This window comes from Limanda limanda, chromosome 7 (genome assembly GCF_963576545.1).
Source record: "Limanda limanda chromosome 7, fLimLim1.1, whole genome shotgun sequence".
Lineage (NCBI taxonomy): Eukaryota > Metazoa > Chordata > Actinopteri > Pleuronectiformes > Pleuronectidae > Limanda > Limanda limanda.
Window position 1 is genome coordinate 2,503,942 of NC_083642.1, and position 17,769 is coordinate 2,521,710.

Below are 17,769 nucleotides of genomic sequence, written 5' to 3' on the forward strand. Positions count from 1 at the left end.
GTAAAAACTTTATTTGTGCATTAAGAATATGGACATATACACTTATACACATTTGCATGTGTAGCTTTTTTTAATTATATAGGTAGGTGCAATATGTATAAAATCATTGTAGTATACCAAATTGCAGTATATATAGTTATTATAGGATATAGGTGTCTTTCACAATAAGAGGCATTCATCTGAAAGATAATGTAATTCAGTTATTTTCCGTTATGGTCAGTGGTTGTAACTATGATGCTGCTCAGTTCTCGTCACTGACTTTCACATGAAAAACCCCCCAAACATATTTATTTGATAGGATATTATCTGAGGAAAACGTTACCTTACAGCGACCTCTGACTAAGTCCGATGACTAACTTTGTTTGTGTTGGCTGGATCGTGACTCAGGAAGCCTGGGATCTTGAAACCCGACTTCCTCGCGATAATATTTTCAAGCCAAACTCTGTGAATATCAAAATAAGTTACGCATTTCTAGGCAACACAGAAATCGAGTGGAAATTCTCTTCTCAGGGAAGCGAACTCGTGGATCTCATGTCGGGGTTTGTCAGGTTGTTCCTGTCTCACACTGAGTGAACGGAGAGGATTTGTTTTGCAGGATGAATCCACGGGGGAGATCACCTTCTACATGAAGGGCGCTGACGTGGTGATGGCCGGCATCGTCCAGTACAACGACTGGCTGGAGGAGGAGGTGGGTTTCCCTCCTTTTTCACAAATCTCCATGGTTCTAATGCTGTGACCTGCTGACTCCAGATCGTTCTCTCTGTTCTCAAGTGTGGGAACATGGCGAGGGAAGGGCTGAGGGTCCTGGTGGTCTCCAAGAAGTCCCTGACGGAGGAGCAGTATCAGGATTTCGAGGTGAGCGATCTGAGGCTCGGCTGAGGGATTGTGTGTCTTTGGTTTATTGTGTAGTTAAATCATTTCAGCTTGTAAACCACAGAAATAAGAGGTGTTGCACTTGTGTTTCTCTCAATGCTCTTGAAATCTGTAGCAGAAGGATATTTATTTCCAAATGTCAAAGGGTGTTGTTGGGTCATTGGAGTGACCTCTGACCTCCACCACCACTCCTGGCCTGTACACCCCCCCACACCACACCCACCCGGGCCATTGTCTGAGCAAGGCAGGGCCGTCTCCCCTGCAGGCTTCGTCCCCAGGCCCGTTACTGAAGCGTATAATTGTGTGAGCCGAGCGGGTGGGCAGCAGTGACTCACCGGCTGAGTCACGCACAGAGTTTGTGTTCCTGCGTGAGTCACACTCGGATTATTTTTTGCTTTATCTCACTCTCAAAAATTGCCCCGGAGCTGGAACCCTTGAAACTGGGCTCGAACCAGTTGATCATGTCTGTTCTGAACCTCCAGCTCTTTAAACACGTCGTGGTTCTCAGGGTTTATATTAAACTGGAACTTATGATATTCTGTATGGAGGGTTTCAGTACATGTTTTGATGTCGTGTGTTGGATGTTGTGCAGTTCTTCTCCCTGTGTTTTCATTTATCCACCACAGCTGGTGGCCATATTTATACTTTCTCCTTCTATTCTTGGCCCTTTCTCTCCGTCTGTTTTGTCTTGCAATGATTTTACCTCATTTAAACTCTTCCCGTCCCTCGGCTGCGTCCCCCAGGCGCGCTACGTCCAGGCCAAGCTCAGCGTGCATGACCGCTCTCTGAAGGTGGCCACGGTGATTGAGAGCCTGGAGATGGAGATGGAGCTGCTGTGTCTGACGGGGGTGGAGGACCAGCTCCAGGCCGACGTGCGGCCCACCCTGGAGATCCTACGCAACGCAGGCATTAAGGTTTGCAGCCGGATGAGTGATGGCCTCATGCTCACAGCAGCAACACATTGAAAACACAAAACATAGAAACCAGACAGGTTGTTATGTTTTTCATATCTGTCCGTGTAAAGAAAACCCATTCAAGTGCCTCATTAAAGTAAATTGGAATTAATTATAGTGAGATTTTAATTGGAAGCTGGTTGGCAAACTTCAGGGGGTCAGTCAAATATATTACCACATTTTTATGGAGACATTTGGTTTGGAGAATCATAAAAGCTGATTTGTAACTCATGGTCCCATTTGTTCTGTATTTAAAAGTTCAGTTCACTCAAAATAAAATTGATAGTCTGAGGGGAATTTGCTCAGTTTCTATGATTGTAAATATATCCCCCCCCCCACGCAGAACAGTGAAGGTAAAAATAATAATTTCATCTGCTTAATACATTTAAAATTGAAATCAATAGTGTAACTTTCCACAAACTGTGTCCTTGTAACTCAAAGTTTTCATTTCAGACTATTCTGTCCACAGAAAGCCTGAACCTTCCAAATACTGTTTTCCAATGCTGTGTCTCTGACTCAGAACATCAGTGCATCTTATAAACCCATGAATTCTCTTCCTGATGTGTTGCAGGTGTGGATGCTGACCGGAGACAAGCTGGAAACCGCCACGTGCACGGCGAAGAACGCTCATCTGATCACCCGCAACCAGGACATCCACACCTTCAGGCCGGTGAGTGACTTCCTGTCTGTCTGCGTGTAACAAGGTTTTCAGTTCATCGCAGTTCAGTCCCTGACTCCCTCGACCCCACGGGCATCCATCTTCCGTGCGGCCGCGGCCCGTTTGCTCGTGGTCGTTTCGGCGCCACACGGCTACGCACGCAGGCCGAGCTGCAGAATCCACAGCTGAATAAATCACCTCCCACCAGAGAAAGCATCCCAGCCTCTCACAGAGAAACCAGCTGAACCACTCCCACAGGGAACATGCAGAGGGCTTCACTTCCTAATTTGTTTTTCAGGTTTCAGGCTCTCTCGTCGCTTTGATAGTCCCCCCCACCCCCCCACCCCCCTCCACCCCCCTTCGGCCTTCCTCTCTGGATCCGCGCCAGAGCAGCAGGAGCGCCTGCCATGTAGGAAGGTTACAACTTGCGCACAACTGCGGTTACTGGAAGAGGAAAACAATGGTTGGCACGGCTTGAAAACCTCTGTCCCAGTGGACTGGGGGGGGTGGGGGGGGGGGGGGGGAGTGCTGACTGGGCCGGTTGCACATACACATCTGGATTAGTTTCCTGGTGGCCACCAGCAGCCTGATCGGGACTGACGTAGGAATAGTCAGCGGCTGAAGGATTTTCACACCGGAGCAATAACTGGCGTTGACAGATTAACACCTGGGACTCGTCAGAGCCGCATTTCTGGAACGTTTGTAGAAATCTATATTTGAAACTGACAGAAAATTGTGAGGAACCTCAGTTTCCCACATCCCAGGTTCCCATCTCAGTTCAGATTAACAACAAGATAAGATAAGGAACAAAGAACTAAACATACAATATACAAACAGGGAAACTTTAATAAATGTCCATATAGCTCTACAAATAAATGTAGTTGTAGCTTTCTTGTGCACATTGATGTAACTACACATGATTTACTTGAATTTCTTCACAATAATATTTAATAGTGAACGTTTGTATGCATAAAAAAGGGGATAATTCAATTTTATCTTCTCACTAATTCCCCGTAGAATCTTAATGATTTGATTATGAACTCGTATAACTTTACAACATGCTGTTAACTGAAGTCCCGTTGTAATAAAAAAACACTGAGACGTGTTATCAGAGCAGTTAATCGTTCACTAGTCGGACGTCTGGCAGATATTCAGTCGTTTGTCTTTGCTGCAGCTGATTCTTCTGATAGCGATCAGGACGTTGACAGATTGTCGTCCCTGATACGTCTTTGTGTGGAGTCGCTCTCTCTTCTGTGTGTGTGTGTCTGTGTGTGTGTCTGTGTGTGTCTGTGTGTGGGTCTGTGCTTTCATACGTGTGCAAAGATGAATGTGGTTTCCACTGTCTCACAGGTGACAACCCGGGGGGAGGCCCACCTGGAGCTCAACGCCTTCAGGAGAAAACACGACTGCGCTCTGGTGATATCTGGGGACTCGCTTGAGGTGAGGACTGTGTGTGTGTGTCTGTGTGTGTGTGTGTGTGTGTGTGTGTGTGTGTGTGTGTGTGTGTGTGTCTAACCCTCCTCCCACTGATTTAACGCTCCTTATGAAACGCCGACATATATATATTTTCTGTGTGATGCACGATCATATCTGCGAGTGGAGGACGTCTGGAAGTGGTCTCTGTGGTTAGACTCTCCCTGAGCTGCAGCAGGGGGGGGAACTGTAAGTCGGTGGAACAGCTGACCTCAGCTACGTGCGGTGGCCTGAAGCTTCTCACCCGTGTTTGTTCTGATCCGTCCGTCGCAGGTTTGTCTGAAATACTACGAGTACGAGTTCATGGAGCTGGCGTGTCAGTGTCCGGCGGTGGTCTGCTGCCGCTGCACCCCCACTCAGAAGGCCCAGATCGTGCGGCTGCTGCAGGAGAGAACCAGCAAACTCACCTGCGCTGTGGGTGAGTCGGGAACCGGCCAGCAGCTTCTGTCCTGATTGTTAACGTTATACTTCATCTATATCCTCCTCAGTGTCCCTGTCACTTTATTCTGCTCATCTGATTTAAATGTTTTAATGCACATTGTGAACAAAAGCACATGATTTCCGCAGCAGAACTTATAGAACATGTCCCTGCAGCAGCACACAACCACATGACCACGCGACCTATATAAAAATTAGCCGATATGAGTCTTTCACAGACATGTTAGTATCAAACCTTTCATTTAGCAGAGGAAACAATGCAATTTAGGTTTATATTTTACTTAAAGAAAAGTCTATTGTCTTAATTTAAGTTCTATATATTTGGTTGCATCTGTCTTAACTTATTATTTAGTTTTTTCTAATACAATTTGTAGTTAAAACATAAAAAACTTAACTAAATAAACTTCTATTACACAAGTATTTGACAACGATCTTGCTTTATAGTAAAATCACATTTGGATGAGAGAATCATGTAATTTAAGTTTGTTACAAAACCCTGTGGATTATATCCATGATTCCCACAAATATAACAAATCAATAATTGAATAAGTCTCAATGCTGCACATGACCACGTGACCTGTATATCGGTCGGCTGGTTAACAATTGGCCAAATGAGTCTTTCACAGACATGTTAGTATCAAACCTTTTATTAAATTTTACTTAAAGAAAGGTCTATTGTCTTAATTTAAGTTCTATATAATTGGTTGTATTTGTGTTGACTTGTTATTTAGTTTTTTATAAAACAATTTGTAGTTAAACCATAAAAAACTTAACTAAACAAACTTCTATTGAATTTCTGTATGATAAGGTTTTAATAACCTCATCTCTGGAATGTAAATAAGTACTTGTACGATCTTGTGTTTCAGTAAAATCACATTTTGATGAGAGAATCATGTCATTTTATTTTGTTAGAAAACTCTCTGCTTGATATCAGTGATTCCCACAAATATAACAAATCCATAATTGAATAAGTCTCAATGCTTCTTGTTGTACCTGCAGATCAGTGGAACACAGCTCAATAAATTCAATCTGAATCTGCGTGTTTATTTAATATTGTGATGTTTAAAGTGTTTCTCATGAAGCTGCATCACTCGGCGCCTTTATCTTTATCGTTTATCTGGTAAATTCCAAACAGACATTTTATCTTCCTTTGCTGCAGCTCTGATCTCTGAATCAGGCCAGATTCAGGGAGTGTCTCATAACACACACACACAAACACACACACACACACACACACACACACAATACTTTGACCAACAGTTTGTATTGGTGAGTCACTGATGTGAATCCTGACACTTCCATGCCTCTTGTTTTCTCTTAGGGGACGGAGGAAACGATGTCAGCATGATCCAGGAAGCCGACTGTGGCGTGGGAGTGGAGGGAAAAGTAAGACTCTCTCCGTCTCATGGCCTCCCAGCGACGGGCCGAGCTCACAGCTTCTCTCTGTGTGTTTCCTGTAAAGATCCCTCTCACGTTCAGAAACGTGTAGAGGGACGGGTGCACACACAGATGATTCCTCTTTATGAGGATCTATTGTCTCAGTTGAGGAAGTAACGATGACAGGATGCGTTTGAGCTCAAGTCAAAAGTAAGAGTTTCTCATCCGTCCGCCCCGTGAATCTCTTTCTGTGACTTTCCTGCAAACATGGACACGTGAAATTTAATCATTTTAATTCAGTCATGAACCTCGTGCATCTTTAGTATGATTTTAAAATTTTGGGGAAATTATAATTGGACTTTTTGTGAAGGGGCGGAACGTGATGACTTTTTAAAACTCAGACATATTTACTGAACTGATGTGTGTCTGTGTGTGTGTGTATATATAATTTAGGCAACACAGAATCTTGAAGGCCCCTTTGACACTTATCTTTTTATTTATTTATTATACATTTTCTTTCAGCGATTACATGTTTGACCTTAAATTCGTTTTCCTTTTTAAAAGCACTTTTATTTTTACATTTATTTGGTTCCTTGCTCTTAAAAAGTGACTATTTCCTAAAGAGTACTTGTTCAGAACAAACAAACTATTTAGAAATATAATTGTGATTATACAAGAATTGTGATTAGAATGAAGAACTGATGAGTAGATAATAAAAAGCCCAATTAGTCGCTACCACACTTAATTTAATTTTAATTTAATATGAATTAAAACAGTGTCTTCAGTGTATTTGTGTTTCCAGGATGTTTTAGAATCCACAGACCTCAGGCCTGAGCCACACTTCTTCTTCTTCTTCTCCTTCTTCTCCTTCTTCTTCTTCTTCTTCTTCTTCTTCTTCTTCTTCTTCTTCTTCTTCTTCTTCTTCTTCTTCTTCTTCTTCTTCTTCTTCTTCTTCTTCTTCTTCTTCTTCTTCTTCTTCTTCTTCTTCTTCTTCTTCTTCTTCTTCTTCTTCTTCTTCTTCTTCTTCTTCTTCTTCTTCTTCTTCTTCTTCTTCTTCTTCTTCTTCTCCTCACGTGTTTTTAGCCTCATTTCAGTTTCCACTCGGCCGAGCGTCAGTGTAAAATCAGTTTGAGTTCCAGTGACGCTGAAAGGCCGATTCCTCAGGTCAGCAGCGACGTGTCCTCACTGTCCTCACTGTCCTCACTGTCCTCTGTGTGCTCCACAGGAAGGGAAGCAGGCCTCCTTGGCCGCGGACTTCTCTGTGACTCAGTTCAAACATCTGGGTCGTCTCCTCATGGTCCACGGGAGGAACAGCTACAAGAGGTCTGCGGCCCTCAGCCAGTTTGTGATCCACCGGAGTCTGTGCATCAGCACCATGCAGGTAGAGTGTTCAACACAAACATGATCCACTTCCAGCTGCTGCATTTCAACTCATCTAAAACCACTCAGACCACTGAGCACAAATGAAAACAGTGGTGTTAATGAATGTGCTGTGTTATAGCATAGAAACAGCAGATGTTTATTCAATATTGCTACTGAATATTTCTGTCCATCGGGAACTAATCATCTCATCAGAACAGTTTCCTTCTGAAACCACGTTGAAATCTATTAGATCTGTACAAACTCGTATATCAATCATCCAAATTTCTTTCATCGAGGTCCACGAATTGTTCTCTGGGAAATATTAATTTCTTGGCCCGTTCTTCCCCCAAGTTCCGTGGAAATCAGCTCAGTGGCTGAAAAACTGTCAAAACATTAAAATCCTTCAGCTCGGTGGAGGTAACACAGTTTGTAATGATCGTTTATATGAGATACAGAGGGATTAGGAAAAAGTGTATTCATGCAAACATCAGTATTTGACATGCAACGTAAGATTGGCTTTCGAAAGCTTTCATTTTCTGTTCTGTTCTGTTAAGAAAAACAAGGTTAATTTAAATCTACAGCGACACTGTAACACGAGAAAACATGGAACATTAAACCATATTAAACTCTTCTGTAACGGACTTATACAAGAAAGAGGAAAAATCAATTGCAACAGAACTTTTTTCCAGCACCATCACAGATTTGACCTGCAAGTTATTAACAAAGCTGGTTTTTATTCCTGTGCACCAGAGTAATGATGCATAAATAAAGAGGAATCACTGCAAACACAGGTTTTACTCATTCAGTTGAATAAAACATGTGGAGCTTTTCCTCTGAGCATGTGAGTGAGTCAGTGTTGAAAGTGAAGAGTCGGTTTTTGTAGTTTTCCACATTTAAACTGAGCTAAATTTACAACACAATCGCTGTCCAGAGGATTTGTTTGTCTGGTTTGTGTTTATCCACAACACCTAAAAGTCTAAATGTGAGGATTGAGAAACGAGGCAGGGACAAGTTCCAGGGGTGGTCACGGATGGGTGGGCCGCACGATGACTCAGAGGAGTGGGCCCGTGGTGCCCTTCTGACCACCCCACACACACACACACACACACACACACACACACATACTCCTCAGTCCAGTTCCCATGTCCGAGTCCAGGCTCCGCCCCCGCCCTGGAGGGACGGCCCGTGACTCACTGCATCGCGGCCCTTTGGGGTTTCAGGGACGCCGTCCCCCACATGTCTCACGTTAACGCCGACCACAGCCGCAGCTGGGACCCGTCTGGTTTCGGGGGGGCGTCTGGTTCGGGGTCGGCCCCCCCGTGAGTGGACTGGGGACGGACGCCAGGAGTGGTCAGTGCAGTAGCGGCGGCGTGAGGATCACAGCGGCGTTGTGGTTCATGTGGGATTCAGCAGATCGACGAGTCAGAGTGTGGTCGGCTTTAAAAGTCTGTGTCACCATGACAGGTTCATGTTGTACTGTAATACTACACCTCCTTTAAATCTGGTTTGTTCTGCTGTGGCATATGAAAAGTGATGCCCCTGTTCCCTCCCATCATCATCATCATCTATATGTTAAATTTAACTATCGTTATTCTATTTTTCTCTTGAGCTGTATATATATATAGTTTAGATATATACATTTTATTTTCTATTTTAAACTTTTGATATTCTATTTTATACTAGTTCTATTTTATTTTTTGGGTTGTAATTTTTGAGCATTGCTAGAAGAGAGCCTGTGACTCTTCTTTTCATTGCCAGCGACTGCTTCATGTTATTGTTGTGCATTTGATAATAAAAATCTTGAATCTTGAATCTTAATAAGAACAGAAGAATAAATGTCTCTTCATGTTCCTCTCTTTTGTCCCCAGGCGGTCTTCTCCTCCGTCTTCTACTTCGCCTCCGTCCCTCTCTACCAGGGATTTCTGCTTATCGGGTAAGATATGAAACTCTGAATTCCAGTGACTTATCACCAGAGCATTCGTCTCTGTGGCATTTCCTCTGTGTTGAGTCGGAGCAGGGGAAAGTTTGAATCTGTCGGCTGCACGACGGATGCATGTGTAATGAATCCAACAATGAGACGTGTGAAACCTCATCTGGTGTCGTCCACACTGAGAACACTTTGTCTGTTTCAGCTACTCCACCATCTACACCATGTTCCCGGTCTTCTCGCTGGTGCTGGACAAGGACGTGGAGTCTGAGGTGGCCATGTTGTACCCGGAGCTTTACAAAGATCTGTTGAAGGTGCGTGATGTGTTTCATTGATACAAAGCAGAAAACAAGGTGAACAATCCAAGATATAACATTCATTTTATGTCTCGTTCTTCTGTTTTTTGTCACAGGGTCGACCTCTATCGTTCAAGACGTTTCTAATATGGGTCCTGATAAGTATCTATCAAGGTAAGGAAGAGACCGCTGGAAATCACAGTCAGTTTCTACAGAGATAATCCAAACCTCAAAATGTATAAAGAATGATCACATTACAAATCTGTAAGGACGATATTCAGTATAAACTTTAAACTACAGCATCAATAAAGACCTGCTGCTGCATAAAGAGATGTTCACCTGTTTATTCAAAGTTCAGTGAAGCTCGACAGAACCTGAGGTGGAGAATCAGTCGTTCATGTTTTTATGATCAATAACGTCACTTACATTGACGAGTCTCCTTTTTATTCAACATTTGTTTAAATATTGAAAGTGTGACGTGTTCAAATCCCACACACACTGCTTTTCCTTGGGCCTTGAACAATAGTCACCCACAGACAGACTGAGATTCCTTGAATTAGTAGATTACATATATCCCTTATATTCACAATATGTTCACAATCTTAATTCAAGTGCAATATGTCTTGTTGGCTTTCTCCTTATTCATATTTATATATAATAAAGTTTGTGGTAAAACTATCAAAAAAAAAAATTACATTTCTTCGTCATAAGGGTTTGATTCAAGATTCAAGATTTTTATTGTCAAATGCACAGAGATAACATGAAGCAGTCGCTGGCTCTCTAAGCAATGCTCAGTAATTTCAACCAAAAAAATAAAATAAAAATAGAAATAGTATAAGATAGAATAAAATAGAATATTAATAAAATAGTATAAAATAGAATATCAAATTTATATCTAAATTAGGGCTGGGCAACGATTAAAAGTTTTAATCGCGATTAATCGCATGATTTCCCTGATTAATCACGATTAATCTCATTTGTATACGCAAAATCCAATAATGAATTAAAAAGTAGCGCAATTTTATTTTCAATGTTCTGCCATATGAACGAAAGTGCCATAACATTTGTTGTGCAAACACTTTTAACATCAGCATTTAATACAGTAGCAGTTAAATAAAATATTCAGTGTAAATCTCAACTTAACAATGTTATCAAAGCAAATACAAAGTTAAAGCTCAATGTCACTGCCAGGGCATTAATGTTATCCTCTTCGTTATGAAACATGTATTCTCCTCCCTGCGTCTAACGTAGTCTGCCGAAGCCTCGATTCGCTCGCTGTTTCGTTGAGTGATTTGCTGAAATCAACTGTGTGTTTTGCATTCAGGTGATATTTTAGACTGGAAGTTCTCCGGTGATAAGAAAATTCACCTCGGCAGTGGCTACAAATTACTTTGGTTCTGTCGACTCCGCCGTCTGGAAGAACTTTAAAATGAAAATGGCCATGTAAAAGCTCCGTAGCCTTATCCATGGTTGTTTATCCGCCAATTATTTTCTTTTTTCCGGTTCTGCAGCAGTCAGCAACAGACTTTCACAAAATAAAAGCCTGACTTTCACAATAAAACAATAAATAATCAAACCTGAGTTAATGCGAGATAAAATAATTAGTTGAGTTAAATAAGTGATGAGTTAACTCGTAATTAACTAGTTAACTTGCCCAGCCCTAATCTAAATATATATCTTTACATATCTAACCCCTGTCTTCCTGAAGTTTATTTTTGTCTTAGGACTTTGTTGGTCACAAACACACAAGACATTTCCAACGTGGCTCATTTGCAGTGAAAAGTGAATGTCCATTTTAAGAAACTGTATATTTCCATAGTTTACAAAACAAATTCTCTTTGTGGACGAGATAGTTTCAAACTTTTTAAAGAGATGATCGTGAGAGTATTCTAATCATCAAACTTGTTCTGAGAGTGAAAAATGATCCTCGGTAATTAAATCTTGTTAAAATAAAGATTACATTTATTTCATTCTCTGATTGGCGATAAAGAGAAAACTATAAAAGCTGGAATAACTTGACCTTGGTGTGTGTGATGTGTTGTGTGGTCCGCAGGCAGCATCATCATGTACGGAGCGCTGCTGCTGTTCGAGTCTGAGTTCGTCCACATCGTTGCCATCTCCTTCACCTCGCTGATCCTCACCGAGCTGCTGATGGTCGCCCTCACCATCCAGACCTGGCACTGGCTGATGATCGTGGGCGAGCTGCTGAGCCTGGCCTGTTACGTGGCTTCGCTCGTCTTCCTGCACGAGTTCATCGGTGAGTGAACGTAACAGATGGAGACGGACTCAGGACTTTGACGTCTTTATTCACCTGCAGAAATCAACATGGGTTTGCTGTGAAAACCTCATTTTTCTCTGTTCTAAAGTCTACAAAATAGAACACATCCACATCAAAGGCTGCCGACATCAAAGGCTGCCGACATCCGTGGCGCGAAAACAAAATGGCGGCCGCATTACGTAAAATACATCTCCGGGGACGTTAAATTACAACATTTTCAAAACATATAAACACTCAAAACAACAGCGCAAGGTACTTATATATACAACATGAAATTCACACTGGTCATTTATCAAGGAAAACTATAAAACAGGGCGGAGCTTTTCCACAGGTGATGAGAAACTACACTGAGGGAGGGAGGAGCCGACAGGAAGTAAATAACTTTTGGGGAGCACAAAAAGTGGTACACAGCAACATCCATAGACATATATAGAGACTAGATGTCTCGTCTGCGTTGCCGGCGAACGGAGCCGGACGTCACCACATGGCGGCCATCTTGCTAGGGGGCAGCTCGCTAACCTATAACATTGTGTTGGTGAATAACCATAACTTGCTCAATTTTCAACCGATTTTGAAACGGTTTGGTTTGTTATAAACGTCAGAGATGTAGTTATGACACTGCATAAATTATTTTATTTTTTTAGAAAATAACATAATTATTCATAAGTACACAGTGTCATATCTACATCAAAATCGGTTGAAAATTGAGCAAGTTATGGTTATTTACCAACACAATGTTATGGGTGAGTGAGCTGCCCCCTAGCAAGATGGCCGCCATGTGGTGACGTCCGGCTCCGTCGAACGAGACATCTAGTCTTTATATATGTCTATGGCAACATCACTTCCGCAGGTAGTGTTAACAAAATAAAATAATAGCATAATAAAATTCACACATACAAATTATAAATAAAAATAAAATGCAGTACATTCTTAACTCTGTTACACCAACACGCGTGAGAGAGAAGGCGACTCGGGGGTTGATTCGGTTCGTGCTGCGGTCGACCTTGAGGTTGTGCGTCAGAGGTCACCCCCCCGATCACACAATAAGCCGTGGTATGCAGGTTGTTGTGAAGTCTGAAGGTGAGAGACCAACTGTCATCGGTGAGGACGAGGCGCAGACTCACCGGCGCATCAAACAGGAAATGCCAGCGAGTCCTTCAGCTTCCTGTGGCTCGTGTTTATCACCGAAAAGGTAGAAAACACTTCCCTCAGAAATAGAAAATTCTCCCGAATGTCAGACAGGAACAGAATCAGAAACACAAACAGGCTTTATTACCCAGAGTGCTGTTGGTGTTTATATTACTCTACTCCAGCTGTGTGTTGCCAGGCTTTTATTTACTTCAGCCGACTCCAAAACGAGCCCAATTTAGTTGTTGCCATATTAAGACTCGTGACCTACACGGCACCCAGAGCTCCGCTCGCCTTTATTTTCATCTTTATGTGCGGTGGGGATTTCCACTGAGGATCGTGAATCATGTGGTCGAACCTTCTCTGGACCCTTCGCCTCCGTCCTCAGGTCCGACTGGAATAAACCTTAGAGGCTATTGTTGCCTCTGAAGTTTACACACTTTATCTACTAAGGGGAATTTGTACGAAACTGTTAGAAAGGTAATTTCATTCAAATGATATGACTCCATCTCTCCGTCAACTGTCGAGGAAATGAACCCAAAACAAGTTATTAAAACAACAGATCTCTAACTTTCTGTTTTACTTTATTGTTGCATTGTGAACTAGTGCTGTTCGCCATGTGCATAAAGTTTTTACCGTCCATGCAGATTGTCAGACCTCAGTTTCAGCTGCAGTTCTGCTCAAACCTCCTCGAACCCTCATGTCTCTGTCTCTGTCTCTCTGACCTCTGTCTCTGACCTCTGTCTCTGACCTCTGACCTCTGTCTCTCTCTCTGACCTCTCTCACTGACCTCTGTCTCTGACCTCTCTCTCTGACCTCTGTCTCTGACCTCTGTCTCTGACCTCTGTCTCTGACCTCTGTCTCTGACCTCTGTCTCTGTCTCTCTCTCTGACCTCTGTCTCTGTCTTTCTGACCTCTGTCTCTCTCTCTGACCTCTGTCTCTGACCTCTCTCTCTGACCTCTGTCTCTCTTTCTGTCTCTGTCTCTCTCTCTGACCTCTGTCTCTGTCTTTCTGACCTCTGTCTCTGTCTCTGACCTCTGTCTCTGTCTCCGTCTCTGTCTCTCTCTCTGTCTCTGTCTCTGTCTCTGTCTCTGTCTCTGTCTCTGTCTCTGTCTCTGTCTCTCTCTCTGACCTCTGTCTCTGTCTTTCTGACCTCTGTCTCTGTCTCTGTCTCTGTCTCTGTCTCTGTCTCTGTCTCTGTCTCTCTCTCTCTCTCTCTCTCTCTCTCTCTCTCTCTGACCTCTGTCTCTGTCTCTGTCTCTCTCTCTGACCTCTGTCTCTGTCTTTCTGACCTCTGTCTCTGTCTCTCTCTCTGACCTCTGTCTCTGACCTCTCTCTCTCTGACCTCTGTCTCTCTTTCTGTCTCTGTCTCTCTCTCTGACCTCTGTCTCTGTCTCTGTCTCTCTCTCTCTCTCTCTCTCTCTCTCTCTCTCTCTGACCTCTGTCTCTGTCTTTCTGACCTCTGTCTCTGTCTCTCTCTCTGACCTCTGTCTCTGACCTCTCTCTCTGACATCTGTCTCTGTCTCTCTCTGACCTCTGTCTCTGTCTTTCTGACCTCTGTCTCTGTCTCTCTCTCTGACCTCTGTCTCTCTTTCTGTCTCTGTCTCTCTCTCTGACCTCTGTCTCTCTCTCTCTGACCTCTTTCTCTGTCTCTCTCTCTCTGACCTCTGTCTCTGTCTCTCTCTCTGACCTCTGTCTCTGACCTCTGTCTCTGACCTCTGTCTCTCTCTCTGTCTCTGTCTCTCTCTCTGACCTCTGTCTCTGTCTCTCTCTCTAAACCTCTGTCTCTGACCTCTGTCTCTGTCTCTCTCTCTCTCTATCTGACCTCTGTCTCTCTCTCTCTGACCTCTGTCTCTCTCTCTCTGACCTCTGTTCTGTCTCTCTCTCTCTGACCTCTGACCTCTGACCTCTGACCCTGTCTCTCTCTCTGACCTCTGACCTCTGTCTCCAGACATCTACTTCATCATGACGCTGTCGTTCCTGTGGAAGGTGACCGTCATCACGCTGGTGAGCTGCCTGCCTCTCTACATCCTCAAGTACCTGAGGAGACGCTTCTCCCCGCCCAGCTACTCCAAGCTGACCACTTAAAAGAGTGCGAGGATCCCCACCCCACCACCACCCCCCCACCCTTCGTCTTCATCGTCTTCATCCAGCGGAGCCTGCACGTCGACCAGAGAATCCAACATGGATTCATCCCCCCCCTGCTGAAGAGTTCTCCTCTGAGATGAGACCGAGGGGCGGAGCTCCAGGGGCAGGTCGCTTCCTGAGTTTGTGTTAACGAGCAGTGTTACTGGCTTCATGTGTCTGATGCAAAGATTAACTGACGGCTGCTTGTTTATTAATAACTCTCCTTCAGCGAAATTATGAGTTAGTTTGAAAAGCTGCAGACGCAAAAAAAATATAATAACGTGACTATTGTAATAAATCCAGACTCCAAATGAGGGAAGTAAACGATGTGGGTCAAGTAGAGAGAAGTGGAGAAGTCTCTCGATGTGTCATTTTGGGCCGGAGGATTAAATTCTCTCAAATTTCTAGTTGCACCTAAAACAGTAAAGTCGTTTTTATTATTAGACTCTGGATCTGACGTCGGGTTCTCGCTCGGGACCTGATTCACCGTCTCCTTCCAGAGGGCTTCGATCAAATCACACAAAAGTTTACTGGCTGGACTTTGCAAGTTTGTGTGTTTGTTTGTGCGTCACGGCCGACACGCTGCTGAGGAGGAGGAGGAGGAGGAGGAGGAGGAGGAGGAGGAGGAGGAGGAGGAGGAGGAGGAGGAGGAGGAGGAGGAGGAGGAGGTGCGGCTGTTTTATTTTCGAGTGACCTGTGGTTTCTGATGTTAAATCTGTCTTTGTGTGTTTTCTGCCCGGGCTCCGGAGTTTGACCCGTTTGTGAGAGAGCGGTCACAACGACCACGAAGGAGCGTCGGTGGGGGGGGGGGGGGGGGCGCGGCTCCCGGAGGCCCAGCGCCCGCAGAGGAATCTGCCGCCGCCTCATGTGGCCGCTCCGCACGCGGCCACGCTTCAGCATTGCATGATGACTCACTGTAACGGTGAAACTGAAGCCATAACTGAAAATACCCCTGTAACCACTGTCCTGCTGCCCCCCCCCCCCCCCCACTCACTGGTACTAACCTTCCCAGTTCAGCTGTGAAATACAACACGGATCAAATTAAGACTAACGATGTGAATATTGTGGAAAAGGAAAGTTTCATCACGTCTGTATCTTCACATTTCACTGCTGCTGCTGCTGCTGAGTGTAAATAACGAACTTGCTTCATTTCAAAGTTATTTTAATTTGAAAAAAAAAGACAAAATGAATCTTATTGTGCTTGAAACAGAAAAAGTCCAGGTTTCCATAAATCATCACTAAACTTTTAATCACAACTGAAATTGTTTGCACAGGATTTTTCTTTTTTTTTTTATTACGTGATAGAAATTACAAAACATGAAACGATGTAATAATAACATGCTTGCTTGTACATAACCATTTTTTTTTTTAATTTATCAACCTGTTTTATTTAATGGTGTCGATTCCACTGAAGCAAAAAAGGGAGAATTGTGCTGATGTCAATGTTGTGATGATGATTAATAAATATGTTTTCTTTTCTCGCTGCAGTTTTTCTTGTTTGGTTTCATGTCAGATTCAAATAAAACGGGGACGTAAGAAATTATTAAAGCTTGCACAGATTCGGACAAAAGGGCAGATTTTATTATTGTTATTTTTGACATTTGACATTTCACAGATTTACCAGGGAATAAATCCTGGATCTTGATATTTATACATTTTTTCACAAGTGTGTATTATTAAGCAGGACTTTAATACATTAATAGAGACTCTTGGGCCTTAATGGAGGTTTGTGCTGATTGCTTTACTCGGATCAGATCATTGAAGTTTTGTTCTTGTTGTAGTATTTTTTGACAATGAAACACAAAATCAAACTTGACCTTTAGGACGACAAACTGTGAGGAACACGCTTTGTAAAACGTTCCCACGTGACCGGTGACACGAGACTCTGAGAACATCTGAAGGTGTTTGACGTCATCGTGAGGTTTCACGAATACAAATCATCAAAGTGCCGAATTATGGAGCTCACTGTGGCTTAATGACCTTTCTGTGTTTTATAAAAGTGGAACCGATTTATCTTAATGTGGCCTGACCGGGATTTAGGGAGCTCACGCTGAGTCACGATGAGATTACGATCAGGGAAACCCTGTCATGGGGCCTGGGAGACACTTTCTCTTCTTCTTCTGAAACTAAGATCCAGAGTTTGTATGTGAAAACAATCAGGATGGCTCGGGGGGGGGGGGGGGGGGGGGGGGGGGTTGTGACGAGGTGTGAGTTACACAGGAGGAACTGAAGGTGGATGTGTGTCCGTCTCACCAGAGGAGGGAGTCCCTGATGCCTGGAGACGCTCGTGTCTTCACCCTCCTCCACTACCTCCTCTCACCCTCCTCCTCATCCTAAACATCATGTTCCAGCCTTTCCACACATCGTTCACTCCGGAATCAAAATGCACCAACAAATAAAACATCAAATTAGCCTTTTGTTCTTTTCATTGAAGTGTAGTCGGAGTTCTCCTGTTCAGAAGGAACCTTCTCACGTCTCGGTGAAGGTGTCGGAGCTCCTCGTGTTTCAGCTCCGAGCCGGTCGGAGTTGGACGAGACTCTCGCTCATAAAACGCAGCTCAGAACTGCATGTGTTCAAAATAAGTTATGTCCAAATCTCAGTTGTTTTTTTTCTTTCCTCCTTTTCATGCTGTTGCCCAACTACGTGAGTTATACCATTAAAAGAAACCATTAAACTTCTCAGACCCATGAAAAGTGAAACTCCCGGCCCAGAATCAACAGAGCTGCCTGCTAACCTCAACATCTGTGGTCGTCCCTCCTCTCTTCAAGCTGCGTTGAGCCCCCCAGCCCCCCCCCCCCCCCCCCCCCCTGCTGGTCCGTGGCCAAATCCACAATCCAATCAAAGTAAAAGCAGAAATTTACTTTGCTTTTTTATAATT

At 43.6% G+C, this 17,769-nt stretch overlaps 1 protein-coding gene across 1 annotated transcript in view; it reads left to right on the forward strand.

Moving 5' to 3' along the window:
- Positions 1-15,491, forward strand: part of LOC133005313 (probable phospholipid-transporting ATPase IIA) — a 35,356-nt gene extending 19,865 nt beyond the window's left edge. The window contains exons 16-28 of the mRNA XM_061074962.1: positions 596-688; positions 772-855; positions 1,617-1,787; positions 2,398-2,496; positions 3,835-3,924; positions 4,231-4,375; positions 5,717-5,781; positions 6,998-7,153; positions 9,003-9,067; positions 9,267-9,375; positions 9,474-9,531; positions 11,411-11,614; positions 14,716-15,491. Of these exons, the coding sequence (XP_060930945.1) occupies positions 596-688; positions 772-855; positions 1,617-1,787; positions 2,398-2,496; positions 3,835-3,924; positions 4,231-4,375; positions 5,717-5,781; positions 6,998-7,153; positions 9,003-9,067; positions 9,267-9,375; positions 9,474-9,531; positions 11,411-11,614; positions 14,716-14,852 (1,476 nt within the window). The 3' untranslated portion in view covers positions 14,853-15,491. The remainder of the gene's footprint in view (positions 1-595; positions 689-771; positions 856-1,616; positions 1,788-2,397; positions 2,497-3,834; positions 3,925-4,230; positions 4,376-5,716; positions 5,782-6,997; positions 7,154-9,002; positions 9,068-9,266; positions 9,376-9,473; positions 9,532-11,410; positions 11,615-14,715) is intronic.
- The last annotated feature ends 2,278 nt before the right edge of the window (positions 15,492-17,769 follow it).